This window comes from Tinamus guttatus, unplaced genomic scaffold, assembly GCF_059628265.1.
Source record: "Tinamus guttatus ecotype Peru unplaced genomic scaffold, ASM5962826v1 Tinamus_guttatus_pri_ptg000150l, whole genome shotgun sequence".
NCBI lineage: Eukaryota > Metazoa > Chordata > Aves > Tinamiformes > Tinamidae > Tinamus > Tinamus guttatus.
In genome coordinates, this window is record NW_028288684.1 from 16,626,099 (window position 1) to 16,653,428 (window position 27,330).

Consider the following 27,330-nt stretch of genomic DNA (forward strand, 5'->3'; position numbering starts at 1 on the left):
CACATCTAAAAAAGACCAAACATTTTAATAGTCCATTTAAAATGCTTAGTATATCATTTGAGATATTTAAGATTTTTAATAAGAACTGTTCTACATAAAAGTTGCACTTCTAGAGCTGTTATACTGAACAAACCAGCTCTCTAGGGTCTTACAAAAGAGAACTAGTGATTGCACATCAGATCCCCTAATTCAAATTTTCATTTTGGTACGTGACTCAAGTACTGACACTCCATGAAATACTTTACAAGTTGACAGAGTTTGATCACCTACTAGCATTTGCATTTATAAATCATATACCTGCTTGTTCAGAAATTCTTTCAAAGCCTCCTGTTGTCTCTGCATTTGTTCCTTCAACTTATCCTGCTTCCTTTTAAGTAGCTGTTCTTGTATTTTTTGTCTAAAAAGAAGAGCTTCTCTTTGTGCATCCAGCTGCTCTTGAAGTTCCTTCAAATACTTTTGCTGGGCTTGGATGCTCTCTGAAGAAGCCAACACCCGGTCCCTTAAATTCAATACATTAGAATAATTTAACAAAGATGCATCTCCACTTTTTGATATCGAGAACTCATGGGCTTTAAGTTCCTCATGAGGCGAAGTCAGAGGCTGAAAGAGAGAGCAGGGCTGTTCAAAGCTTGTTTTAATGCTGCTCCCTGCAGGTGCCTGCTGGCTCTGCTGAGAATCACTTGAGGCTGCCTGGGCTACCCCAGCGCTCTCTGCTGCTGACAGAAGGGGCACTGCAAGTGAAGGCTCTTTTACACCTTCTGCCTCTGTTTGATGGTTTGACATCTTCCCAGATGACAACTCCTTATCCTGCTCAAATATTCCAGGAGGTTCAGAGGAATTTTCTGCAGGCAAAACAAATCTAACCTGTTGTATATGGGTTTCTGGTTGCGTCCCTACAGCAGGGTCCCCTTGCAAAGCCATGCCCAGCCCTGACAGGGTCCGAAATCGCAATGAATCTCTAACTTGAATATTGGAGGAGTCCAAGATTTCCACTTGCTCCTGCAAAGGAGAGCTAGATGGCAAGTGAAACATTCCTTGATTCCCTTCTGATGTTTCCAAAAACTGCACACGCCTACCAGGACAAACATCATGCATTTGCTCTTCATATTTCTGTGACGATGTTTTTTCCAGTGCCTGTGGTGTTTCTGAATTCCCAGGAAGTGACCGGCCATTCTGTTGCATACAAATTTGTTTAGACAACTCGTGTTGTATGGGATGCACTTCTTGCTTCTGTAGAATGGGTTCCAAGGTCGACTTTAAACTAACTGACTTTGCTTCCGCAGAACCTGGAGGCGTTACAGGAATACTTGGGTATCTTTGCTTCAGTTTATTCTGATACTCTTGCAGGCACTTTCTAGCTTCTTCAACAGTCTGTTTGTGCAGTCTAAACAAAACAAACAATACACATCCAGTATTGCAAAGATAAACTGCAGTTTCAATAATAAAACAATTTCAAAATTATTCTTAAATTGACAAATTTGGCTTTCATTTTATACTGAATTTTACCTGTTTTGCTGTAGAAGACGCTGTTGATAACTACGAATCATCTGTAAATGACTGGCTTGTCTGGGGCTTGCAGTTTTTAACACAGCAGTAATTTCAGTCTAATTAAAATTAAAAAAAAGTTGAAATATGCAAATATTTCAGAAAAAAAAACTATTAGAGCAACTTTAACCCTTAGCAGCATGTTATTCCTCCTCCTAAGCCTACAGAAGGGATTCTGTACCACTCAAACCCGTGGGACTTGAGCCCAAGGCAATGGAGCTAAACTAGGTCCTGGAAGAGACGGCCTGCTTGGACCGCTACAGCCGCGCGCGTTGGAAATCCAGGCAACGGTGCTCACAGTGGCTTAGCTCGGAGCTGAACGCATCCAGCAGCAAATTAAAGAAACAATGATCCAACACAAGGATCCTGATAGACTCTTCTTCATGCTTTACAGGGAGTATAGGTTGTAGAAACAACTCAGGATTTAAAACCAAGATTACCGAATGACTCCTCTTAAAATAGTTAAAGTTCAACATACAGATAAAAAGCAGCCTTTTTTAAATAATACTTTTTCCTTGATCAAGAAGTATGAGAGTACATGCAAAGTCATCAGATTTAACCAATGTGTGCTTATATAAAAATAAGCCAGCTCTAGGACCACGCAGAGATAACACAATATCTAAAGCCCATCAATATCACATGAAAAACACCACTACTTCAGCCAAAAGGAAGCTATTGTATATAGGAGCTTTCGACCTATGGCCTGAGAATCAGAAATTAAGTCCTGAGTGCCAGAGTTCACAATACCAAATTCACCTTCTGGATTTTTAAATAATGAATAAATAAAAGGAAAAAAACACTTAAGATACTTCATAAGATACTCAACCTCATCTTCCCCTTCTTTCTGCTGGTCTGAGAGAGGACTGTTGCTGCTTCGTACCACCTGAGCTTCCTCCTCCCTTGCTTTTTCCTTAGCCTCCTCCAAACACAGGTGCATCTGGATCCTCTGTAAATCAGCCTCCAGACATGCTCTCTTTTCTTCAATTTGTTTAAGCAAGGCCAGCTGCTCCTGTTTCTGTTGCTCTATTTGCTCATTCTATTAAACAGAAGGCAGGGTGAATCTCCAGAATTGAATGATAAAGAAAAGTTTGTCACAAATTACAATCAGATTTCTATTGTAGGAGAATTTCTATTGTATTGGCTGGCTAGATATTCCTAATAGTCCACGAATGCATATTATACTACAGGTTCTCTACTGCACATTTATCTGCTATCAAATTAACAGAAAGGATAAAACCATTGGAGATTGGAGACTCATTAAAAATCTCCAGAGACTGCAAAAAAGTCACCCTCTTTTGACATCTGAGTTTGAAAGTATGCTTTGCATTTTACAGTTTTTCATCAGGACCTCACAGCATTTAATTCAAGTCTCAGAGTATTTATGAAATAACTAATATGTAAGCAAACTATTTAAGAGTACTCCATAAATCTCCTAAGCAGTTTTTTTTTTTTTTTTTTTTAATTTTCTAACTTACTCATTAGTTACAAATTACTTTTTCATCTGGACATAGCAACAGTACTCTCCTTTTGGAAGAAACTGAGAAACAAAAATCAAACTGCTGGCAAAGAGGAACACAAAGTCAGGCTCTATTAGTGCAAGATCTCTCATATGTAGTGTTAGATTTTTTTTCCTCTACATTGTTCCAAGGACCAGCAAGAGCTAAAACATTTTTAAAATTTTAAAAAATACAGATATCAAGCATAGAAAATATAGTAAAAAAAAATATGTAAAAGTTACAAAAGTATTAAAAGGAACTACAGCTGTTTTATTACGTCGAGCATTTTAATCAGTCTTCTGTAAAACACTCATAACTAAGACACAGGAGAAAAAAAAAGATAATTATACATACTTACCCACTTATTTCTTTCCTCTTCCATTCTATTTTTAGCTGCTTCTTCTTGAGGATGAATTAGAACTGAATTTTCAACTATAACTGCATCTTCCAAAATTTCCACGGAGTCTAAAAACACACAAGTTACTTAGGCATAAATGCAGTCAGAAAGGACAATATTGGTAACACAGATTTGAAAGCACAGGACTACTTTAGCTTGGCAACAACTTCCGTTACTGAATTCATAAAGCACTAGATAAAAAACAGGCTAATTTCCAGAATATTTCCAATTGCTACAGAGAAGGCAGCAGTGGTTACTTCTGAAAGAGCCAGACCTTGAATCTTTCTCACATATTTCTTTACATTGTTGTAACCCCTGTAAACAAAATGCATTAGCAGCTTTCAAAGAGATTTCCATCTACATCTTCCTCTGCTTGTCTCAGTGAGCTGGAGAATCATATTTTTTGATTATTTAAGCACTTGCTAGCCCTTTACCAAGTGCTTTGGATATATGAGATGACTCATTCCAAAAGGATTTCTTTTGCCCAGATTATTTGGTAGGTTACTAGCAAGAGCATTCTGAGGAACGATCTTACTAATGATCTGATTAACGATCAGGGAAACAACTTTACTTCTTGGAAAAACATGGCCTAAAGGATCGTACTCCTAGAAGGTATGACATCTGTTTATTGCAGGAAAAGCAATTGTTCATCACATACTGCCAGCTTTAATATCAGCACATCTTCTCTACTGGCAAAGTGGAGCTAAATGCCTTTTTTACCCCACCCATGCTGCACCACAACACTCACAAATTAGGCAGGTGTGTCCATGTGCACATGACAAGTAAATCACTGGATCTGACTAAAAAAAAAAATTAAGGATTTCAGACACTTCTGGAATCTGGCTTCTCCAGGTCATTTGGTATAGAGCCTTAAGGCCAAATCTTGCACTGGGAACTCCACTCTTGAAGGTAAACATCTATTAATGCATGGCAAGACCATATGTGACAAAAAATTTCACAAAATTTACAAAATGCAAAGGTATTTTGGAGATTTCTTTTTGGAGTAGAGGTTTATTGACAAGAAAAAAAAAAGCAAAAACCTCTCCAGTTTACTCTTTAAACAAAACACAATATATAGGGGGTAGAGAGAGAACTTAGCTGCTTTCTGGCAACACAGTGAAACAACATTAAAATATTCATTACTTTGCTATGCTGTATAAATCTTTTCATTCCCCGCCCCCGCCCCAAAAAAAGACAAATGGCAGGTATTACATACCTTTGTTTGCAGATGTTGAATTTTTATGTTGTTCGTGGTTAAGTTCTTTATCACATAATTGTCTCTCTTCACCAGCAGTTGTGCCCGATTCAATAGTCTCAATTTCATTTTGACATTCTCTCTCAGATTTTGATGTCCACTCCTCTCTTTGGGTTCTAATTTTGTTCAACAACTTCTTTAAGGCAAGTTTTGATTCAGTTTTGTGAGTTTTTCCTTCTTCATTACCTATGAGAAATACACACCTTTTAAAAGCTTTAGGTAGCTGTTCATCCTCCTGCTATAAAACCTCAAAAAATATCCACACATTCATTAATTCCTTTTGTTGTTCATGCAGATGAACAAACAACTCAGGCAAAATAACAAGTTCTCCAAGCTTATCAAGTTATTTTTCTTACCTGGAAGAGAAGAGCAGTAAATTGACTCAGAACATAATAAAAGGAGGACTAAACTAAACCATGTTTTACAGTCAAGCTAAACTTAGCCTGTACTGTTGGAGAGAGGCAGCACTTTGTCCCCTTTGTCTCTATGTTCATGTGCTCTCTATTGCATTAGCATGAGCAACATGATCCATCACATAGGCCAAAAAACGGATATACCACCAAACAGATGTGGTTGAAATGCTCTAAGGAGAGAAGTTCAGTAACCCCACCCTCGTTCACACTCTGTTACCCTGGGCATGCCACAAGCAAACAGGGCACACACGTGCATTATTGCTGCTTACTCGCAAAGTGAGATAACTCCGTCACGAACCTGAACATGAAGGGCAGACAGTAAGCAACCTTCAAACAAGCTCAAGCTTCAGCTTTGAAATATTTCAAAAGAAAAAGAAATTACTTAAGTTTATATCCTAGCTTCATTCCCCATAATTTCCACTAACTACATAAGGAGCCAACATAACTACTAAAAGTTTAGTTTTACAAAAATTAAGTTATTCTAAGCATAACAAACAGACATATTAAAAAGTCACATTTGAATTTTTAACCCGTACTTGTTAAACATATCATCCTGATAAACCTCATAAACCATTTGATACTGAAATATTTCATAGTCAGTGCAGCATTTAATAGTTCAACATTTTAATTAATATTGAAATTAATCTAAGTGATATATTATACTAAATTGTTGTTTCTCTTAAAAATCAAAAAAGTTTAAAGTTTAAAAGCTTTACTTTCTGTTTCATCAGGAACTTCCTCTATTGTCTGTCTCAATTCTTGTCCAGTGTCACAAGCAGATTCATGCTCCAAAGTGATATCAAGTTCATTGTCTTGAGATCTTTCAGAAGGGGATGGTAATGGCTGTGGCTCAAAGTGCAAAATCAGGTCTCCCTGAATCTCTAATTAAGGGAAAACAACCATATAAAATGATCTTTGAAATAAACATTGCAGGACTACACTTACTATGCAAATTCTTAAGGGGTCCAAACATCTACAGTTATTTCTCAACAGATTTAATCCTTTTTTCCTCTCCCCAAAAATACAAGACTTGCAAAGTTCAGACCGTTCAGTTCTTTAGCTATTTCTTGAATCTGGGATTCTATTTTTTTTTTCCACTAGCAGATACCAAATTCCTCCAAATAAAAGATTCTGTGGTGAAAGCCTTCTCTCCACCTGCACAAATGGTGCAGGAACAACAACAAGCAGGACAACCCAAAAAACCTAATCAGGCAAATACACTATCCTGACCCAGCTGCTCCCAGAACTCTAACTGAAGTCAGCTCCATCATGTAGGTTTTAAACCCACCAATTCATCTTTAGAGCCACTGTCCCAGGTGAAGACCATTAGTGTGTGTGTGAGGAGGTTCAACCGTCAACAACTGCTGTGGGGACCACAAAGCATAGGTTTGCTGCGTGCCTAGGTGCCAGCAACACGGACACCAAGGATCCAGGCACCAGCAACCAGGACACCAAGGGTCTACGCCCAGCTGCTGGGTGGTCAGAGTGACTAAGGACAATTACTGGGGGAATCCATTTGTACATTTGCAGGTGACAGTGCATATGCGGGCACATATGTGGAAGGCCGAGGGGTCCTGGGCTAGTTGCTGAAAGAGATGAGTATTTAAGGCCAGTCATTAAGATGCCCTCCGGTGTTTGCATTGCTGGTCCATGCAGCTGGCTGCACGCATATGTCCTTGTACTGCATACGCATCTTCCTACGCGTGTCTATCGGGCAGCCTTGCTCCTGGCTGGGCCTGGGCAACAGGGATCTGCAACAGTCTCACCTCAATTAGGATACTGGGTTCAGCAGCCCCTAAATAACTTACTCCTGTCTTCACTGTACATGTCTTCAAACGCAAACTCCAGTTCCCTCTGCCAGTCTTCTTTTATCTCCAGTCGCTTGTATGCGGGTACAAACAGCTGAGGTGGCATCTGTGCTACAAGCTGCCTCCTGCGCAGCCGGTCCATACTCTGCATTTGTTCCAGTTCTTTCAGCAACCTCTCCCTGTCCTTCAAGGAAAAAGGTGATCTCCTAAGAATTTAGCATTCACATTCAGACAGCAGCACATCAAACTGATAAAATATTTCCTTTTGGTTACCTTAAATTTAAACATGAAGAATTAAACTTTAAGGTCATTCTGACCAAAGGTGTGATTTAAACGCTGTACTTAATTAGCACGAGAATCAATGTTGCCTGAAAGATCCAGCATAAAACACAGAATCAGTAGCAGTTAGGTTTCTTTTGTTAGTGTGTACTTCAGCCTTTTTTTTTTTAAATTAAAAAAGGGAGCTAATATTCTTCAGGGACTCATTTCTCAAAGAAATGGGAAACTGCTGCCATTTATAGCTTCCTGAATATATTTGTAAATGTAAAAGTGGAAAAAAAAATCAGAGTGTTCCTCTGGGTACACAGTCTACTCTCCAAAGTAAATCTAATATTTTCACTCTTTTGAACCAACAGAACCTTCCTATATGACGAAATTAAAAATATTTTGCAAAATAAGTTGCATTCTTAGAAAAAAAATAAACCCAGTTTTTCCCCTAAAGCATAGAAAACTACAAATGTGGAAAAGCAGAGTTTACCACCCATTAACGAATTTGATCCTACACATAGCCAGTTCAACAATATTAGGTCATACACTAAAAAAAGTTGAAGGACCTTCTTCTAAATAGCCTTAATATTTGTGCTTTTCTTGTCTCTGGGCAAGACGATTACCCACTTCCTCCTCACAGAAGTGCTGTGAATATAACTTCCAATTGAATCTTTGGAAAACTCAGATCACAGAATGCTTAAGGTTGGAAGGGACCTCTAGAGATCATCTAGTCCAACCCCCCTGCACATGCAGGGTCACCTAGAGCACGTAGAACAGGGTGGCATCCAGGCAGGTTTGGAAGATCTCCAGAGAAGGAGACTCCACAACCCCTCTGGGCAACCTGTTCCAGGGCTCTGTCACCCTCACTGTTAAGCACTGTTAAGATTAGATCATCTCACTGTTAAGATTAGATCACCTAATCCAAGCCCTCCTACTCAAGCAGAGACAAGATGCTTTCAAAAGCACAAGGGAATAGTCACAAGGAAACGGAGATGACTATATTCATTATAAGGTTTGGCCACAGTGTGTTAAATCAGTAAATGAAAGAACAGGATAATGTAGTATTGAACAGCTACCTTCACTTTACAAATCTAATGAAATACAGAGTTAATGTCAAGAACAGATATGGAGCATAACTGCTAAGACACCCAGTCTCGGTCCACGCCAGCAAGCTCAGTTCTGAAAGCAGAGCTACATTCACACTGGCTCATACCAGTGCCAATTCAACCACCTTTGCCTCTTGTATAATCACCAATTTCTTTCTTTCGTACAGTATCTCTCTACTGCACCTTCTTATGTTCTTTATACACTTTGCATGTTTTTGCTTTACTTGGATTTTTTTTTTGCTTTCAGATGTACACGAGTGACAGGCATAAATTAAATCAGAAATATAAAGTATACTACACACACACAAACTGAAGAAAAATACAGAAAAGGGAATTAGAATAATCAAAGCTAGGGAGCAGCTTCTCTGCAAAGATCTGCTGAGTAGTTTAGGATTTCTCAGACTAGAAGGAAAAATGAAACAGAAGGAACCTATTTAACCTTCAGGGACGCTGTGAAGGCAAGTAGGGAATTCACTGCCTTTAGAGATGAGTAGGGAAAACAGATGAGCCTAATAAGCAGCAGGAACACAGCAACACACCCAGCTACAGATGCTCAAACTTTAGTTGCCCTTCGAACCCACAGTCACCAATACAGAAGGGAAGTTCCATCAAGTTCAAAGATTCAGGAAGCTCCTAAGCTACAAATACTGCGGGCAAGGAGGCTGAACATTAACTTTCTCTTACAGGTTTTAGGCATCTTCCATTAGTCACTGTCTCCACTGGATTCCATACTGAGGACAAGGTGACACAGGCAGAAAGGAGATCACAGAACTTGGGGAAAACCAAAGGATTAAAGGGTGATAACAGCTGAACAGAATAGTAAGAATAATCATCAAAAGTCAAATTTAAAATTAAGGGTGGCTACAGCAAGCAATTCCCAATGCACTGTAAGACATGCACAACAGTGGCCTGTGTTCAGGCTACTGCAGCTGACTGGATGGTCTACCTCAAGCCAGAGAACCTCCAAACCAAGCTCTGCTCCCACAGTTGATGCTACAGCCAGCCAGCCCCAGCAAGGCCAGGTGGATAGTTCAGAAAGTTTTACAATTTTACAAGGGTTCAGAAAAAGTGTATAAGGAGATGAAAAAATGCAGCTCAAGAATCCAGGAGGCAGCTCTGGAAGAAGGGTACATATGTAAAGGTCATTATACTTGAAAATTATCATACAGTTCGTTCTTCCTCAGTCTCATCTAGTGATAAGAAAAATAACTCCAAGAACAGTAATGAAGACTCTACAATGCTTGCTAATATGATCTATGTACTCTTCAACCATTAATTATGTAAACACTTTAAGCAGTTATTTCATAAGACAGGACTTCAAGCTCAAGAACTCCTTCACATTAAAGAAAAAAATGTCAAAACAAGTCCTGGAATAGACTAGAATCTCCATTTTTTTTTTTAAGTATTTTTTCATTTAAAGGCAAAACCACTTTCTACATCACCATGCATTTAAAGCAAAGCAAACAAAAAACCCACTTTTACTTCTCTGTGAAGCAACATAGTAAATCCCTTGACACCTAACAGAAAAAAAAATCTATACTTATTTCACACATTTAAAGTCACAGCAATACTAGTTTCTGTAAAAGTTGTGGCACTGCATAATAAAGCCAAATTACCTGCAACATCTAGTTCGCTTCCAAATGGATTTCCAATTTATCTTTGTCAAAAAAACTCCAACCTTATAAGGCTTCAGACAGCCAAAATAAGCAAGCTGGGTTTGCTGGGGTTTTGAAAACAGCAGTTAGTCCTTCAATTTTCCTCCTAATTCATTCATGCTGGTAATTGCAAACAGGCACAATTTCTGCTTTGCTTACCTGAGCCAAACGGACCTTCTTCAAGGCATAACTTCCTCTAAGATGGGCCTTTTCCAGCTGCTCTCTTCTATCTCTCTCCTCCTCTCTATGTAGCTCTTCCAAACGCTTTCCTTCCTCTTCGGCAACTAACCGAGCGTCTGTCTGGCAGGGAATCAGTAACAGTTTAGTCTGCAAAGTTTTTTAGGGCAGTTTAAAGCATATGTGGCAATAAATGAATAAGACTGTAGCAAAAATACAATTCTGGATGAATTCCCTCTAGAGTTTATAGTTCTGTTAAAAGCAGCATCAAACTGGCTTTATACCTTTGGAAAAATATATATATATATAGTTACAGATTGTACCTCAGTATCATTCTTCTGTGCCAATTTTTAAGCTCTGGAGTTTCAAACTTAGTTCTGGAAAAAGAAAACTTTTCTATAATCCTTTAATATAGCAAAGGTTTATTTTTCCTTCAATATAATGTAAAATGAATAATAAAAGCAATTTATTATATCTTAGTGGATATTATAATATATATTATATATAATACATATTAATATATAAGATACATATTATATCTTATCTTTATATCTTTAAGTAAAAAAGTTTTAATTTCGATTTGTACAACCAAAAACATTCCGCAATTTTCAATAACAATCTTACTAGCATTAAAAAAAAAAAAAGAAAAAAGTTGTAAGAAAAAAAAGACTTAAACATATGCAAAAAATAAGGCAACCACCACTGTTTAGCATAAGCAAAAAATGAGCAATTCAGATGCCCTACCCTTATGTCAGCCATGTGAACTCACACCCTTAAAAAGGGTACCTGTGTGGGAAAGGCTGTCACGTCTGATCCTGCATGTAATCGAACACTTAATAGGCCTTACAATTTCCCACCATCGACTAATTGTAGAATAGCTGCTTTATACAAGCCTAATTTTAAAACAAGTTCTGAGAAACTAAATTGTTGATATCAGTAATCCAGACACCATGTTCAATATAAAAAAGACATAATATACAATCACAAAAGCACTTGGGAGTTAATCACCTGTTCTCTGTCCATTTCTCTGTCCACATAAGGTTCTGAAAGATGATAATGAGTAACATGAAAGTTGTCAGCATTATAGATCTTCACTGTAGGAATCCTTTTCACTTCAAAATTCTAGAAAGAGAAGTACAATAGATTTCTATCTGCATGGATAACAGCCTCTTGCAAAGCAGCTAAATGGAACATAAGTGACATGCAAACTCAAATTACTACTAAAAGCCAACACCAAAAGCTTATAAGCAGAAAATTCTCTCCTGTAAATGTCACATTTTAAAACTTCATATATCTATGTTATTAATAAATGACATCAACATAAGCCTATCTGGAGCACTAAATGACTGGGAGCATCTACCAGCCCAAGGCAAACTTCTCTGTATAAACAGACATTCCTCTTTATGCTTCAACGGTATCATTCAAAGATACTTGAGTTTTAATGGGTTAAGACAAGTTACATTTACAACAATAGCTGTTATGCTCACCTGAAAGCAGGGCAACCACAAATTCACAATGTAATAGCAGTAATAGCAAAAATAACCTTTCTCAGGCTTGGTTTGCCCATATAGAACCTGTTCCTGTGCCCTTTTTATTAGGGCTACCCAGAAAATTTTCCATAATTTCACTAAAAAAAAAAATCTATACATACAGTACAGTGTGTTTGTTTTTGGAACAGTTTTGAGTACACTCCCAAATATTGATCCTTCAGCAGTTATACACCTTCTTTGGCTCAGTCTGACATTCTTAATAGTTCAAGTAACCAGGTAAGATAGCTCAGTATTCTGTACGAGTTGCCTTTGAACTTCTAATTCACACTTCTCCTCTGATAATTCTCTCTCAGATTCCTCTCCTCTAGATCTTCCCCTAAAGAATCAATTCTAACACACATTAATTAAAATGGAGTTTCATAGACTGAGTAATTTATCATGCTTGTAAACAAACGCCCACACACAAAAAGTAGAAATAAGTCTTCAGAATATTTTAAACTTCAGATTCGCCTTTAGATATAATATGTCATATAAAACTGACATCAGGATAGATTAGCTCTTGTTATTTTAAAGACTGTATAGGGAACTTTTAAATCAAAATTCTATATCAAACTAATTTCAGCATTACCAAAGGAACTTTGGTAATTTATTTTACGGTTTTAAAGCAAACGTATGCTATTCTAGTGAAGGGAGGAGGAATAAAAAAAGCATGGATAAGAGCATTCTACTGAGTATTTCGCTTTTATTTGTACATTATAATTAGCAATTCTCAAACAGCATTATCTTAGACAATAAGTCATGGTAATTGTAACTAGTAATTGTAGAAAGACAATAACTAGAACACTTGTAGGCACTAATTATAGTTCTGAAAACAAACATATCATTAGCTTGATTACCTGTTGCTTAGTCTATTCTGTGTTAGTTTCAGAATCTGTAGCTAGGAACAGGCTAAGTTTAACATTAGTTTAACATTAACAAAACAGTAATTAATGATAATGAACGCAATTCAAAATCTTGTGAAAACGTGAAAGTTGGTCTTGCTCTCGTGAGCAAGACTTCTAAAGAAGAAAATTCTTTGTAAATGGAGAGATATAAGACTTTTCATCTAACAATCTCAGAAATATATAACAGCTATGAATAGTACTGTATCACCTACAAATTTGCACACTAAATGCAGCTGACACGTCGCCACCAACAGGAAATGTATTTCTTTAAAAAGCAAGAAAACATACACATGCTAAACTGCAAGTGTTACAAGAAAACAATTCTACTATCTATTGCATGCTCTTCCAGAAACATCAAATTGAACAATACTCAAGCATCTGGAATTCACCAAATGAAGAGGGCAAAAAAAACCACAGCAGAATTAAATCTGTTTCTTATCTACTTTCCTCCTCAATAGCCACAAATACCAGTTTCCTAGAAAAAAGAATTTAAAAGCAGACAAAAAGCTAAAACTGTAGGAACAGAACTCAACCAAAACACTGCTACATCAGCATGACAGAAGGCTGGGGTGGGATGTTCATGCTGGGAAAGATAATTGTAAAGTTAATACTATTAAAGCTGTCAGATGAAAATGAGATCACGATAAGGTTTAAAGAACACATTAATCACAGCTGCCTATCAGAAATAAAATCCACACATAAGAAAACGGAAGAAAAAAAAATTAAAGCCTAGTAAAAAGATGGCAGCTAATGGATAGTTCTTTCATTGCATTGGTATTGTATCCCAAAACTATGGCTGCAATCATGTCATCAATACAGACCTCAAAAGGATGTGGTGGAGGAGGTGGTAGACTGGCAACTCTGGCAGCTCTTTCTTTTTCCACATCCAGAGCATGTTTTCGTGCATTGATTCGTCTTGAGAGAGAAGGGGAAAACATAAATGGGGAAGAAGGAGAAAGTTATTCAAGCAATAATGACAGCACTGTGTACAATAAAATGCAAACTTAAAAATCTATTTAGGAACTTCTGAATCTATTTAACTCTTGGGAGATAGGAACGGGCAAGCATACTGAAAACCTAACAGAACTGAGGATGGAAGGTAGCACGATTAGTTTTTTGGAGTGAAACAAAAACCATTAAGAAAACATCTGCATAACACACAAGCTCTTCAAGAAGAGAGTAAAATCCCTGCTTTTCCACATAACTTTCTGGAAAGTACTGGATCACTTAAACATATTTTAATCTCTCATACACATGTAAAAATAAGCATCTCCTCAGGAGGCTTCATCTCTAGTGAAGCAGCACTCCTCAAGAGAACACAGTTCATTTTTCACAACAGCTCAAGTTTGAACCGATTCAATTAGGAGGGAAAAAAATGATAAGGCGAGAGACAGTGATAAGTGATTTTTTTTTTTTTTTTTCCTCTCAAGTGGCTAACTCTCCGTCAGGAGCTGGACTGAGAACATCTCGTTTCATGTGTCACTGAACAGCGGCCAATCTGGCCCGAAAACAGTGATAGATAAAAGACTCTCTAGTCCGGTGAGAGTCTGACAGGTCAGCTAGTGTACTTGACATTTAATCTTTGTTTTAAAATCACAATTCTTACCAAAATCCATATGTTTGCCCTCAAGTTCAAGTCCTCTCATTTCACAATTTCAAAATTCAAAAGCTTCCGACAAGGAGGATCAATATTTTTGCTTTTCACATTGCAAAACTGTAGAGTGCATTTTATGCTTAATAAAACTTGATTACTATTGCATACCGGACTTGCTCACGAAGTAATTTTTCTTTTTGGTACTTCTGCTCTTTCAGGGCTTTTCTGTGTCTCTTCTCAGCTCTTTGTTTCCTTTCCTCTGCTTGCTTTGCCAAAGCTTCTAAATCAGGTTCCTTTTCCAATAAAATATTATAGGAACTTAATACAGTATTTTAATAAGTTATCACACTATCAGTATGAAATTTCATACTAAGTACTGCTGGTAAGAGATAAGAGCTTGAAAATACTTTCTTCCACATTAGAATAAAACTCTCCCTTTTTTGCCGTCTTCTATATTCTCTCCACATCTACCAACCAGTACCAAGTTTGTCATATACCTCAACCAGCATAACCAAACAACAATGTTGAAATCTTAGCTTCTCTCTGCATCTTTTTAATAAAAAAGTAATATAAATACAAAACCATACAGAGGAAGGATCTTACCATATCTCAGGCATTATACTACAACACTTGTGTATCAACAAAAATATTTCAAAATTATTTCTCTATTCCTACTATGGTGTTCCAAGAGTTTCCACACATATGAAAAAAACAAATGAAAAAAATATAACAATGTTGAAATATGGGGAAAAAGCATAATGTTGTTTCACTCGGGGTTTAAAAAGAACCAATTCAGAGATTAAGCTAATCTACTAAATTCACGTGAGAAATCTGTTACAGAGCTTAATTTCTACCAGCCTGATGCAAAGTCAAACCCCACAGAGGATTCCTACCCCACAATGTCAGTGATCTCAAGTACAGTTTACATAAGTTACAGAATTTAGAAAACAATGAAAATAGTTTACATAAGCAAAATTATGAAATTGCAAGATTTCATGTAATGAATGCCATAATTTCGTGTCATGGACTTCAGGCAAAGGCTTTCGAAGGCCTTAACACATCATTTGAATGCTGAGAGTTTCACAAGTACATGTTATTCAGCCTGAAAAATACATCACATGAACTGATGAACAGCCTTCTAACGTCATTAAATGAGCTACTTATGCTCTGACATCTCAGTGATTCTGCAATAACATGGTTATAAATCTTTCCCAATAAAAAGTGTACATTACTTCTCACCATGTTTCATGCCACGAATCAATGTCTGCATAGGAATATGTAGAAGTTTCTGTGCACTTGCCACTCTTAAAACGAAAGTCTCTCTTCAGATATTATGACAGTAATATCAGAAATAAAAACAACAAAAAGAGAAATCCAGCAATTTCATATTTCTAGAACATCAGATTTTTTTTTTTTTTACAACATTAAGCTTTTTACTTACATTTTCCCTGGCTTGTCTGTGTCCTTCACCAACAGCTCTTAAGCTTGATAAATACATTCTCTCTAAGGCCTTCATCTTTTGATCTTGTTCTTTCTCCCACTCAGCTCTCAATGTCTCCTCTAAACGATGCAATTGTTCTTCTCTCCTCTGCTTTACTTCTTGCCTTATCTGCAAGGCAATGTACTTCTGTTGTTCCCTGACCTGCAGAAATAGCATTTATGTTTCATAAACAACTTTAAAAACAATTCGTTCTTGCAGCAGATCTTTCCACAATACATTCTCTCCCACTTATCCCTTTCAGTCTCATTTGCTCTTCCATTACTACTCCGTCTGTCCCAAACAGATTTAAACACTTCCATTACCCTTTTTCAAAAGGGCATCTTTAATAATAAATGTAAAAAAAATTGCTTGGAATATTCTTCCCTCCAAGGGAATGACTTAGTAGTAACTTCTTCTATAACGCAACATATTTCTTTAAAGAAAAACAGCAAGTACATTGCTTGATGAAAATTTGCTTACACAAGTTTCATTGTCAAAGGGGAAAAAACGCATGCTCTTCTAAAGAGAAACAAGAATATTAAATATGAAGAAACAAACCTGAAAGACTAGAGGACTAGCATAGTTTTCTTGAAAATGTATATTTCTAAAAATGTGAAAGACCTAAATGCCTTTTGTAGGAGAGCACAGAGAAAGGCTAAAAGAGTTAGAAGAAGAGTTTTAAAGAGTTAAAAGGAAAAAATGAAAGACAGTCATGTGCCCCAATAGCAGCAAAGTGGAACAGAAATGGAAAAAGAGATGACAGTCAACAGCTGGGCTATGAAGAATTTAAAGATTCTTAAATTAATTCTAAAAAGGAAAAATAATTTAGAAGTATTTAGAGCTACTACATACTGAACAACTCAGTCTACTAGAAAGTTTCATTTCAGCCATAGTTAGCTTCTTTTAGTAGTGATCATGCAGAAAAATACATGAATTTAAGATATGAAAGTTATCGCCAAAGGCATATCAACACAGACTAGACAAATCTGCATGTTAACCAACACATAAAAGTGGTAGTCAAAGATAAAAATTTAAATACAAATGAAGACATGAATTGTCAAGAATAAAGAAGTTCCAGAACAGAGACCCAGATGAACCTAGCAAAGAGAATATATCACAAACAAAACAAGCATTTACTAGTAGAGAAAGGTGTAAAAAAATATAATAATAATTTCATACACAGTATAATAACCCTGAATTAATGTGAGATACATTTTTTATATTTTCCTAAATTATTTCTTCTACATTGCTAAATGAAATGGACAACTAGTGCAAAAAACATAGGCATACCTGCTGTAGCCTCAGTTTTCTTCTTCTTTCATATTCTTCTTTTAAAAGCATAGCTTCTTCATTAGGACTAAGCCTCAATTTCCTAGCTCTTGCCACTTTCCTCTTCATCTTTGGGAAGATGAATAAACAACTTCTGTGAGAAAAATGTGAAAAACGAACATTGGACATGAATAACATTAACAAGACTGCTATAAGAAGTAGATATTGCCATAATCTTACAAATCTATAAGAGACTGGTAAAAGCTACAACTGTTTATCTCTGATACAAGAAAAAAAAATCCTAATGGTACTGGGATCATCTTCTTCATAATCAGAAAACAAAACATATTGGCTTTGAACTATCACACATGTAGTAAACTCCACAAAAAATAGTTATCACATTCACTTTTCAGAAGCCTTGTACTAGAAAATAAATACTATTTCATACATCAGATATATATACACACCCAATGTCTAGATGTTTATTTTTCAGTTCAATTTCATAACGAAGCTTTCTGAAATAATGTTTCCCTCCAGATTTTACTGCAGTACCCCCAGCAGGGCAACAATGCTGTTTTACAGATAATTTCTCATTTTCTTTACAATTATCATTTTCATTTTTAATCTGAGAGCAAAAAGAATTTTTCAGTCTGGTACAGTCTGGCCCAAACGTGCTCAGAAAAAAAAAAAAAAGAAAAAAGATTTTAAGGTTTTCCTCCAAACCCTCTCCCAAAATGAACAAAAGCTTTCAAGAAACATTATATAAAGATTAAAGGGTTACTACTAGCTAACAACAGTCAGCACTAACAATTGTAACCAACGTAACTGAGTTGCTACAACCAAACAGGTTTCTTTTCAGTATCATAGGTACAAAAATAACATAATTCTACTCAGATGAAGCATAAAAAAGGAAATGCTTTTCCAGAAGTCGAATTTAATTCAGGCTCAAGTAAAACACTGTATCTCGGGGTTCACTGGAAAATAAATAGGGAAAGAGCCATCCCTCCTGGCCATTCCTTATGCAGTTGATAAACTGCCAAATAGAAGTTTATGAAAAGTGGTAGCTGAGCAGCTAGAGACCACATTCCCCTTCGTTTCCCGCTCGGGAAAAGGAAAAGCTGCAAGATAAGGAAGACGCAGAGAAACCCAACGGGATAAGAACAGGAGGCGATTAGAGAGTCGCCCGGGAAGAGGATGGGCCGCGGCAGAGCCGGCAGCGCGACACGGCGAGCCCGCCTTTCCCCGCACCGCTCGGGAGGGCAGCGAAGAGCGAGCCGGGAATGGGAGCCCCCGGGGAGCCGCCATTGCTCGCCTCCCTCGCCCGGGCTGCGGCCCTCACGCACTCGCCACTACCCGTCCCACCTCGCCCGGGCTGCGGCCCTCAGGCACTCGCCATTACCCGTCCCCCTCGCCCGGGCTGCGGCCCTCACGCACCCGCCACGCCGCCACCTCACAGCCCGCGCTCGTACGCAACGGTCGCCGGACCAGCCCTTTGCGCATGCGCATGCCTCAGTGAGCTCCGCCCACGGGCTCCTGATGACCAATGGGAGCTAAGGGAGACCGTGATTGACTGAGGAGGCCGAAGGCGGGAAAATGAAAGTAGCGCGAGGCCGGGTGGGGGCGGTGACGGGCGGGCGGACGGGCGGACGGGCGGACGGGCGGACGGGCGGACGGGCGGACGGACGGACATTTGTCACATGTGTTGGGGGTTGGAAGTGGAGGTGGAAATATCAGTGGATCTGATATCTCTGATTAATGGGGAGCTGCAAAATCTTGTTATTCATGTTGACAGAAATGATTCTGCTGCACGTACAGATGAAGCAAGAGCTGCCATGCCATTTTTTTATTACTTTTTTTAAATTGAATAGGTTCCTGGGGTCTGTGCTGCCCCTGCAGAAAGGGAAAGAAGAGCCTGGGATGTGTCCCTGGTGAGGCACACCGAGGATAATCTGTTGTTCATGCTGAAGTGCGTGTGCAAAATATCGCATTTTATGCGGTTTCTTCTAGAGAAAGGAAAAAGTGACTTTTTCCTAAGAGCTACCTGTCAGATCAACCCATTGCACTGTGCTCTTCGGGAGGGAAGTCCGGAGACCTGAGACGACCTGGCAGAGCCTACACATCAAATATACAGAAATAATATACAGCTGCAAAACAAAAGCCGCAGCACAAGAAGTCCCATAGGAGCCATAGGCGCTTTCTGCATGGTCCTCTGCATTTTACTGCTAGACTGCCTTCTTGTTCCGATTTCTGTGCTATGGGAGCAGCTAGGGGAGACACCTGCTTCGTGTCATGGGTTGGTTTGTGGGCAGTGCCTGGTTGTGCGCTGCAGACACCCAGGTGCTGCACAGGATGTGCACAGAGTACCTTACACTTCAGGAACGTGTTTCACGGTCTCCTTATGTTTTTTTGTTTTGTTTTGTTTTTGTCCTTCAGCGTTTACATTATGGTGGTGCTCTCTGCAATAACATCTGTTCTAAATAGCTTCTTTTTACTGCATGTCAGCAGGTAGAAAAAAAATGAAAGCAATCTATTGAGAGAGTAATTGAGATCATGGATTTTAAAACCCTCTACTTAGAAAATGTGAAAGAGGTCAAATAGATGCTCTAAAGTTAGATGATTGGAAAAAGGGTTATAATGAATCCTACATTTGCCAAATTAGATTTTTTTTGAGGGTACTTTTGAGTCAAAACGCTCTGCAGAATTCTGCTACGACTTTATTTACATACATAAAAATAAAAATGAGGATTTACCAAAAAGTATTTTAATACTATTTATTATTATTAATTATTATATTTGCATTATTTATTACTACATGCAAGATGATCTTGCACTAGATGCTTTTCTTATCTCTAGTGATCTTTCTGATGCTTCTGACCTTTGATAGTGGTTAATAGGGTTTTTCAAGATGCAGTAATGGAATTAATACAACCACCTGCACCTTGTGCAGGACATGACATCCTGCAAAAATCAAGTATTTTCCCCGATAAAATCTGAAGGAAGAGCTTTAAAGAGCTTTTCATATTCAGATATTAAGAAAAGCCTTTTGATACCTCATTAGACAGTAGTTTTCTATTTCTTGTCTCCTCTTGCTTTTTACTAAGCATCTGACTAAAACCAGAAGTCTCTCAGTTTGAGTTGGCCTTTCTCTGCATTTGATATCGTCTTCTTTCATTTGGCACGGTAACACATGACTGTAACTGTTTTTCTTCGGTTTATTTTGATCTGTGATCCTTTGTTTCCCATGCTGTTTTATCTCCTGTTTAGCATCTTACACAGGATTTCTAATTATCCTGACCAGCAGAAATTAACAGGATGCGGTTTTACAAAGGTTTCCTAATCCTCTATTTATACAAAATATTTTCGTTGAGCAGTTTGCATTAAATGTAGGCCTTTTTCTACATGCAGATGTTGCAAGCATGATGTTTCCAAATATGGAAAAAAATGCTAATTTTTATCTTGGAGTCTGAGTAGTCTACTGTGGTCAGCCTATACATGCACAAACTGTAACAGTTTATGCCTGAGACTGATTTGGAGATAAGTTTTCTTGACATGGGTGGAAGGGCACCCTTCTTTATTATGTTCAATGCTGTGCAACAAAAGGCTGCGAAGCCTTTCAAGTAAGTAACAGCAATATCCAGAGCTGTGCCGTGTAAAATCATGCTCAGAAATAAGACCCCAGACCCACAAAATGGTTGAGGCTGGAAGGGATCTCTAGAGATCACGTAGTCCAAACCCCCTGCTCAAGCAGGGACACCTAGAGCACGGCGTCAGTACAAGACAGATGTGGAGCTGCTGGAGAGAGTCCAGCACAAGGCCACAAGGATGATCAGGGGCCTGGAACATCTGCCCTATGAGGAGAGGCTGAGGGAGCTGGGCCTGTTCAGCCTGGAGAAGAGAAGGCTGAGGGGGGATCTGATGAGTGTCTATAAGTACCTCAAGGGAGGCAGTGAAGAGGATGGTGCTGGCCTCTTTTCACTGGTGGCCACTGACACAGCTAGAGGTAATGACCACAAACTGAAACACCAAAAGTTCCACAGGAACTTAAGGAAAATTTTTTTAACAGTGAGGGTGACAGAGCACTGGAACAGGCTGCCCAGAGAGGTTGTGGAGTCTCCTTCTCTGGAGATCTTCAAAACCCGCTTGGACGCAGTCCTGTGCCACGTGCTCTAGGTGACCCTGTGTGTGCAGGGGGGTTGGACTAGATGACCTCTAGAGGTCCCTTCCAACCCTAAGCATTCTATGATTTTATGACAGAGCACGTGGCACAGGGTGGCATCCAGGCAGGTCTTGAAGATCTCAAGAGAAGGATAATAATATGACATTGGTCAAGGAGCACTGTTAAAAAGAGGTTCAACATCAGTCATGGGGAGTGCACTTTACCTAGTGCTCTTAACCCAGCAAAGACTTTACCTAGAATCCTTAACCTGGCTTAACTAGTTCAGGTGTCTGGAAAACAAATGGTACCCTCTGGATTCATGTATGAACCTTAGTGCTGGATACAAGCACTTCAAAGTGGGCTCTCTCAATTTTGAAGCCATAAGAACTGAACTGTATTGAATTCTTACAGGCAAAAATGAGCCACTTGTATTTTCACTACTGCATCTCCTCAGGACCAGTCTGGATAATTACCCAATTATTTTTTTCCCCATTTTTTTCTCCCTAAAATTCTTGTAATCTGCCTTAAACATTGTAGCAGATATTGAAACCATACCCAGACTATTCTTCAGCTGTTATAATACACATAGTAATTATGTGCAAAAATAAGCCAATTATGTGCAATCCACTGAGCCTACAAGCTGTTCTTTGCTAGTTTTTCTTAATTATTGTTCCATATATTGCTTGGCTAATTCTCTTTTGTTTCTTCTCATAACACTTACTTTTATTCAATTTCACAAAATAAACGGAACATTACTTGCTTTACTGCAGCTACTTTTATGCAGAAAATAGAGCAGTGCTGGGTTTTCTGGTATTTTCTTTAAATAGATGGTTGTACTATACTTTAGCAAGAACACTTGAATGCTTTAAAATCTTAGTGGGAAGGAAAGGGGCCAAGTTTGCGTGATTCAGAATGCTGTTTTTTTAGCTTAGTCCTATGTTTAGGACATTAAAAGACATATTTTCAGACTGCAGTACCTGTGATAAAGCTCGTTTTTGTCTAATTTTAAAATGAACCCTTTTCTTCCAACCTCAATTGGCTTCTGAGTTGTGTTGCGTGTCTCTTCCTGTTGATTGCTTACGCTTATTAACTTGGATGCCGGAAATGTAGCATTGGGAGTCAGAAACAGGCACTAGAGGATGTTTTCTCTGGCACAAACACTTCCTTGGCAGTGTCCATTGTAAACTTACGTGTTTGGGAGTTTCACAAGCTGCATTTTTCCCTCAGATGTATGTCCAAGGCTCTGTTGCAAGCAATAAAATTAATTTAGGAACATTCTGAACAATAGCTTCAAGCTTTAAGTCCAAAAAAATGCAATATAGGAGGCTGAAGGCTCCAGATTAAAACATAAAAAGTCAGACAGTGGTTATGTCCCACCAGTTTAATAGCTGATGAAGAGAGTTCACTCAGAATCCTGTCTGATGACTCTAATCATTTATGCATAAAACAACTGCAAATGTATGCTAGATACTTCCTCTCCTTACTGCAAGCTTCTGCCATGTCTGACAACTTCTGCTTTGAAAGATAAAATGGATAAAAAATGGGATGGAGGTTTCTTTCTACCAACATATACGGTCTGAAGAGAAAACAGAGTATGCATGACTGTCCTCTGTTGCAATATCTTAAAATTGTTTATGAAATACAAGCACAATGTTCATGGTGTAAAAAAGTGGATTCTGGCTTGATGAAGGTCTTCACAGTCTAAACTAAACAGACTACATGATCAGAAAGAGCAGTGACATCGGCCTGCAGCTCTATCACAAATTAGCTCTGATTTTTCATTAGTAGAAAGAAACTGATTGAGTAGATGGAGTCACTAAACAATTTTATGGAGGAAGTATTTTTCAAGGAAAACCTTACCTAAGGAACAGGTGGTAAGAAAGGTTTACAGGGAGAGAGAATTAATTTGTACCAATTAGAAACCATTCCCTTTATAAACATGAAGATGTTTTTCTGTCATCATTCCGTAAAATATTATGGACACCAAGAAGGGATGTACAAAGCTGAACAATTTTTTAAATTATTTTTTATTTTTATTTTTTGTGCTGGAAAAGAGAGAAATCTCCAGTCAAGTCTTAGAGAAGAAAATGTAAAAGAGAAGTTGATTAATGACTTAGTCTCCAGCCTAACTGGAGCTTCAGGGTCCATGAGACGATGGCTATGGACATGTGTGCACATATGCACAACCCTGGCCTAGTCTCCTAGGACCTGACCTGATAAATGGAACCAAGTCCCAAATTCCAAATCTGTAGAGACTTGCAAAGCTGCTGAAGTCTAGAGATATATATTTTTAATCTTAAACATCCTCAGTCTTATAGTTCTGTGAACTCTCAGACTGTTCTGGTGTTGACAGGGCTGACAACTCAGAATCTAGACCTCAACAAGGTTCAGGGCTTGCAGTTTCCTTTTTTTTTTTTCCAATTCAGTTTGAAAACCAATGTGCTCAAAATGCAGCCAACGCACACTGCACAGAACGCTAACCTGTAACATGCTCCTGACTTAATATACTATTATTTTCTTTCAAAGAACAGTTGGTGAAAGAAGCAGCAATGATGCCTGAAGAGGGAATTAGAGCTCAGTCTGGTTCTCCATGTTTGTTCCTAAACAACTAGACTAGAGTCACTGCTCCCTTGCTGTCTCCAGATGCAAGTTGCTACTGAAGAGTTTGGGCAGGTTGGCACCACTACGCGGGAAGAGGCAGGTTATCTTCACTGACCCCCCTTCCTTGAACCATCTATGCCTGCTGGATAGGACGGATCCATGGGAGTTGCCTTATGAGGATAACCAGTGCATGTTTCCCACTTCCTCCGCAAAGGCCACCAATTTGCCACAGAGTGAATGCTGTTCCTACCACCTACTCCTGCAGCCTGGATGGGGAAAAGGGCTTTGCACAGCTTCTCTGAAGATGTGAGTTCCTATCTTTAGAGATGTGATGCTAAAGAGACATTTCCTGAAGGAACATATCTGTGCAGCTCTCAGAGGCAGGATCCAGCAGATACTCCTTTTCTCAACATTTCTCATAAGCTAGTTCTCCATAGCTGCACCTGAAGACATAGACTTTAAGTGGTTCCTTATCAGTGCTCTGGCTCCTCTAGATTTATCTTGAGGTTCCAGTAATGCCTACAAACTGTATAGGAACTTGATGCACTCAACAGTATGGCCTTACATCGATCCTAAAAATGGAGCCATCTATTGAATACAACTGTTAATTTCAGATATTAAGGGATGGAGGTAATACCCTCCATTTACTCGTCATCTGCATGGGACCATCAGGTTATCCCCTCTGCAAGGAAGCCCACCAAGTTTGGCCACGGTGTCTCCATTTTGCTCCACTCTTCGTTTACTCTTATTAGTGTGTGCTAGGAAGGCAGATTGTGTTCCCAAGGGAATCATGGAGAAGTAGAAGTAACTTCTACTAGGCCCTAGTTTTTCTCTAATTTCCCCCTTCTCAAGCAATTTTCCCATAATATGCCCTTGGTAAAGGAAAAATGTATTTTTTTCTTCACTGGCCCAATAAAACTGCCTCATTCTTCTTCCCTGGATGATCAATGCTCATCTGGAATTTTATCACTGTCCTTTTTAGAGAATAATTTAGCTGTTTTACATTTATGGACGCAAGGTAATAACCTTAGATTTACACAGAGCTAATTTTTTTCTTTGTGAGTGGGGTTCCACAAGATGTGAGCAATTAAGCTGCTGTGGGAGGACACAGGAAACATGATTAATGGATCAAAGGGACAAGATCCAAGGGAAATGGGTATAATACCAGAGAGATAACGCTCCATTTCATAATAGTTATGCAAATATACCAAATGTTGGAGAATTCAATTAGTATTTGACAAATGGATTTTCTGTGATGCAGAGTAAACACGTACTGGGGAAAAAAATAAAGCTGTATTGCACATTATCTATCAACTTCCTCTGGGTGGGCTGGTCAGGCATCCCAATCCACTGCAGGTGACAAAGAACAGCCAGGCACAGAATGAACAGTGTGAATCAGTGCCAGACAGTGACATTGTTTGGATGAAAGATGCTAAATTTTCTACACAACATCAAGGTTGAATTTTTTACACAGAAGGCCAGTCAGTGCTGGTCATTGTGCTCGTGGGCTGCTCAGTCCACTGCCATAAGCTAAATTTTATGCCATAAGCTTGATTTATAAGCGGAAAGGAATTATTTAGGAAGAAAGGAGGTGCAATTACACAACTACAACACCCCCTTTTTTTTTCCTATTTCTTTTCTGACCTGTGAAAGCAACATTGCTGGAAAAACAGCAATCAGGTAAGAATGTGATGCCTGAACTAGTAGAAGACACAGGCCTGGGATTCAGAAAACCTGTGCCTCAGTTCCTCAGGAGTAAAATGAGGTTAATGGCAACAATATATAAGGATAATGTATAAGGATAATGACTCATTCAAATACTGTGCTGATGACAGACAGAAGTACCTCCATTTGATGAAAACAGAAGGTTTGTGTTTGCTTGACAGCTTTCGCATTAAATATGGTGTTTTATTTACAACTGTAGTGTAGCTGTGTGTCAGTGCCTTTAAATCATGAATTGCTGGGTGGTCCAGGAATTCCTGTTAGTCCTCTGCATTAATAGGTAACAGATTGATTTGAAACAACAGACTGACCTGGGACAAAGTGAGTGACTAGACTGCTGGCCACCTTCAAGATTAAAAGTCTGGCCCTTACAGAAGCTCTTCTGGTGGGAATTTTGGACAGTCCTGGAGACCTCCCCAGACAGTTCCTGCTGTGCCTTGACCAATTTGCATGCTTAAATCTGTTAACTAACATCCTGGGTGGAGACTCCCTTAGGTGGTTCTTGCTGCAGAACTGGGCACACTACACATAGATAAAATATTTACAAATAGGCAGTAGAATCTGTTCCTACAGAGGAGAAACAGTCAAGTAGAACATTCTTTTGTACATACGTGAAACAGGAGACATTTTATATGTAATTTAAGATAATCTGCAGCATTGGATTGTACTTGTGCTTCAATGGTTGTGTAGGATCACTAGCCACTTGGATTATAAGAACTGAGCAAAACAATAGCAAGAACTAAGCATGATACCTCATGTGACCCCTGCTAAAGATACCATTGCAATGGACTCCTTGCAATGGAAACTGCTGTCACCATTTGGACGGCGAAGGACTGTCCCGTCTGAGAGACTTGATTCCCCAATCCATTGCCCTACACCAAAATCTCAGTAAATTGGTTCTGTTTAATAAACACTATCTGTGAGCATCTCTGCAGAAAAGGTTCCTGGTCTGCTGGGACCAGGAACTGTGTCACTCAGAGCTAAGAGTTCTGCACATCTCTCCCATCTGAGAGAGTAGATGCCTACTCCATAATGACAAAAGTCCGCAGAGATGCAACTAGAATCATTAGATGAACAATATACAAATGCATACAACACAAGTCCTTTATTTTTCAGTATGAAGTGTGGCAGCCAAGTTAGTTACCCAATTTAAAAGAGATGCTGTTCCTGCTTCAGTGCTGTTGTTGCTGAAAGCAGCTCCACAGAGAGGCATTTGGGAGTCCTGTTTGACAACAAGTTACCCATGAGTCAGTAATGTGCCCTGATGGCCAAGAAGGCCAATGGGATCCTGGGGTGCATCAGGAGGAGCGTTGCCAGCAGGTCGAAGGAGGGCATCCTGCCCCTCTCCTCAGCTTTGGTGAGGCCACACCTGGAGTATTGGGTGCAGATCTGGGTTCCTCAGAATAAGAGGGACGTGGAGCTTCTAGAGAGGGTCTAGCACAGACCAACAAGATAATTAAGGGATTGGAGCATCTATTGTATGAGGAAAGACTAAGCGAGCAGGGCCTGTTTAGTCTGGAGAAACAAGGCTGAGAGGAGATCTGGAGATCTGATCAACATGTTCAAGTACCTGAGGGGTGAATATAAGGATGGTGGGGCCCGATTCTTCTCTGTGGTGGCCGGTTACAGGATGAGGGGTAATGGGTGTAAGTTGAAACATAGGAAGTTTCATCTCCATGTGAGGAAGAACTTCTTTCCTGTGAGGGTGACAGAGCCCTGGAACAGGCTGCCCAGAGAGGTTGTGGAGTCTCCTTCTCTGGAGATCTTCAAAACCCACCTGGATGCCACCCTGTGCGCCATGCTCTAGGTATCCCTACTGGAGCAGGGGGGTTGGACTAGATGATCTCTCTTGTGCCTGGCTATGTTGTCCTTCCAGTTGGTGTCCGGGTAGTTGAAGTCCCCCATGAGAATCAGGGCCTGTGACTGTGAGTCAATATCCTGCTGACTATAAAGGC

At 39.0% G+C, this 27,330-nt stretch overlaps 1 protein-coding gene across 1 annotated transcript in view; it reads right to left on the bottom strand.

Annotated features, from left to right (window-relative positions):
• The window catches only part of CEP295 (centrosomal protein 295), a 35,796-nt gene extending 18,751 nt beyond the window's left edge, over window positions 1–17,045 (bottom strand). The window contains 13 exon segments of the mRNA XM_088522369.1: window positions 298–1,384; window positions 1,507–1,604; window positions 2,372–2,581; window positions 3,400–3,506; window positions 4,655–4,879; window positions 5,823–5,987; window positions 6,915–7,098; window positions 10,102–10,242; window positions 11,128–11,241; window positions 13,375–13,468; window positions 14,316–14,440; window positions 15,589–15,789; window positions 16,918–17,045. Of these exon segments, the coding sequence (XP_088378495.1) occupies window positions 298–1,384; window positions 1,507–1,604; window positions 2,372–2,581; window positions 3,400–3,506; window positions 4,655–4,879; window positions 5,823–5,987; window positions 6,915–7,098; window positions 10,102–10,242; window positions 11,128–11,241; window positions 13,375–13,468; window positions 14,316–14,440; window positions 15,589–15,789; window positions 16,918–17,025 (2,859 nt within the window). The 5' untranslated portion in view covers window positions 17,026–17,045.
• Window positions 17,046–27,330: the final 10,285 nt, after the last annotated feature.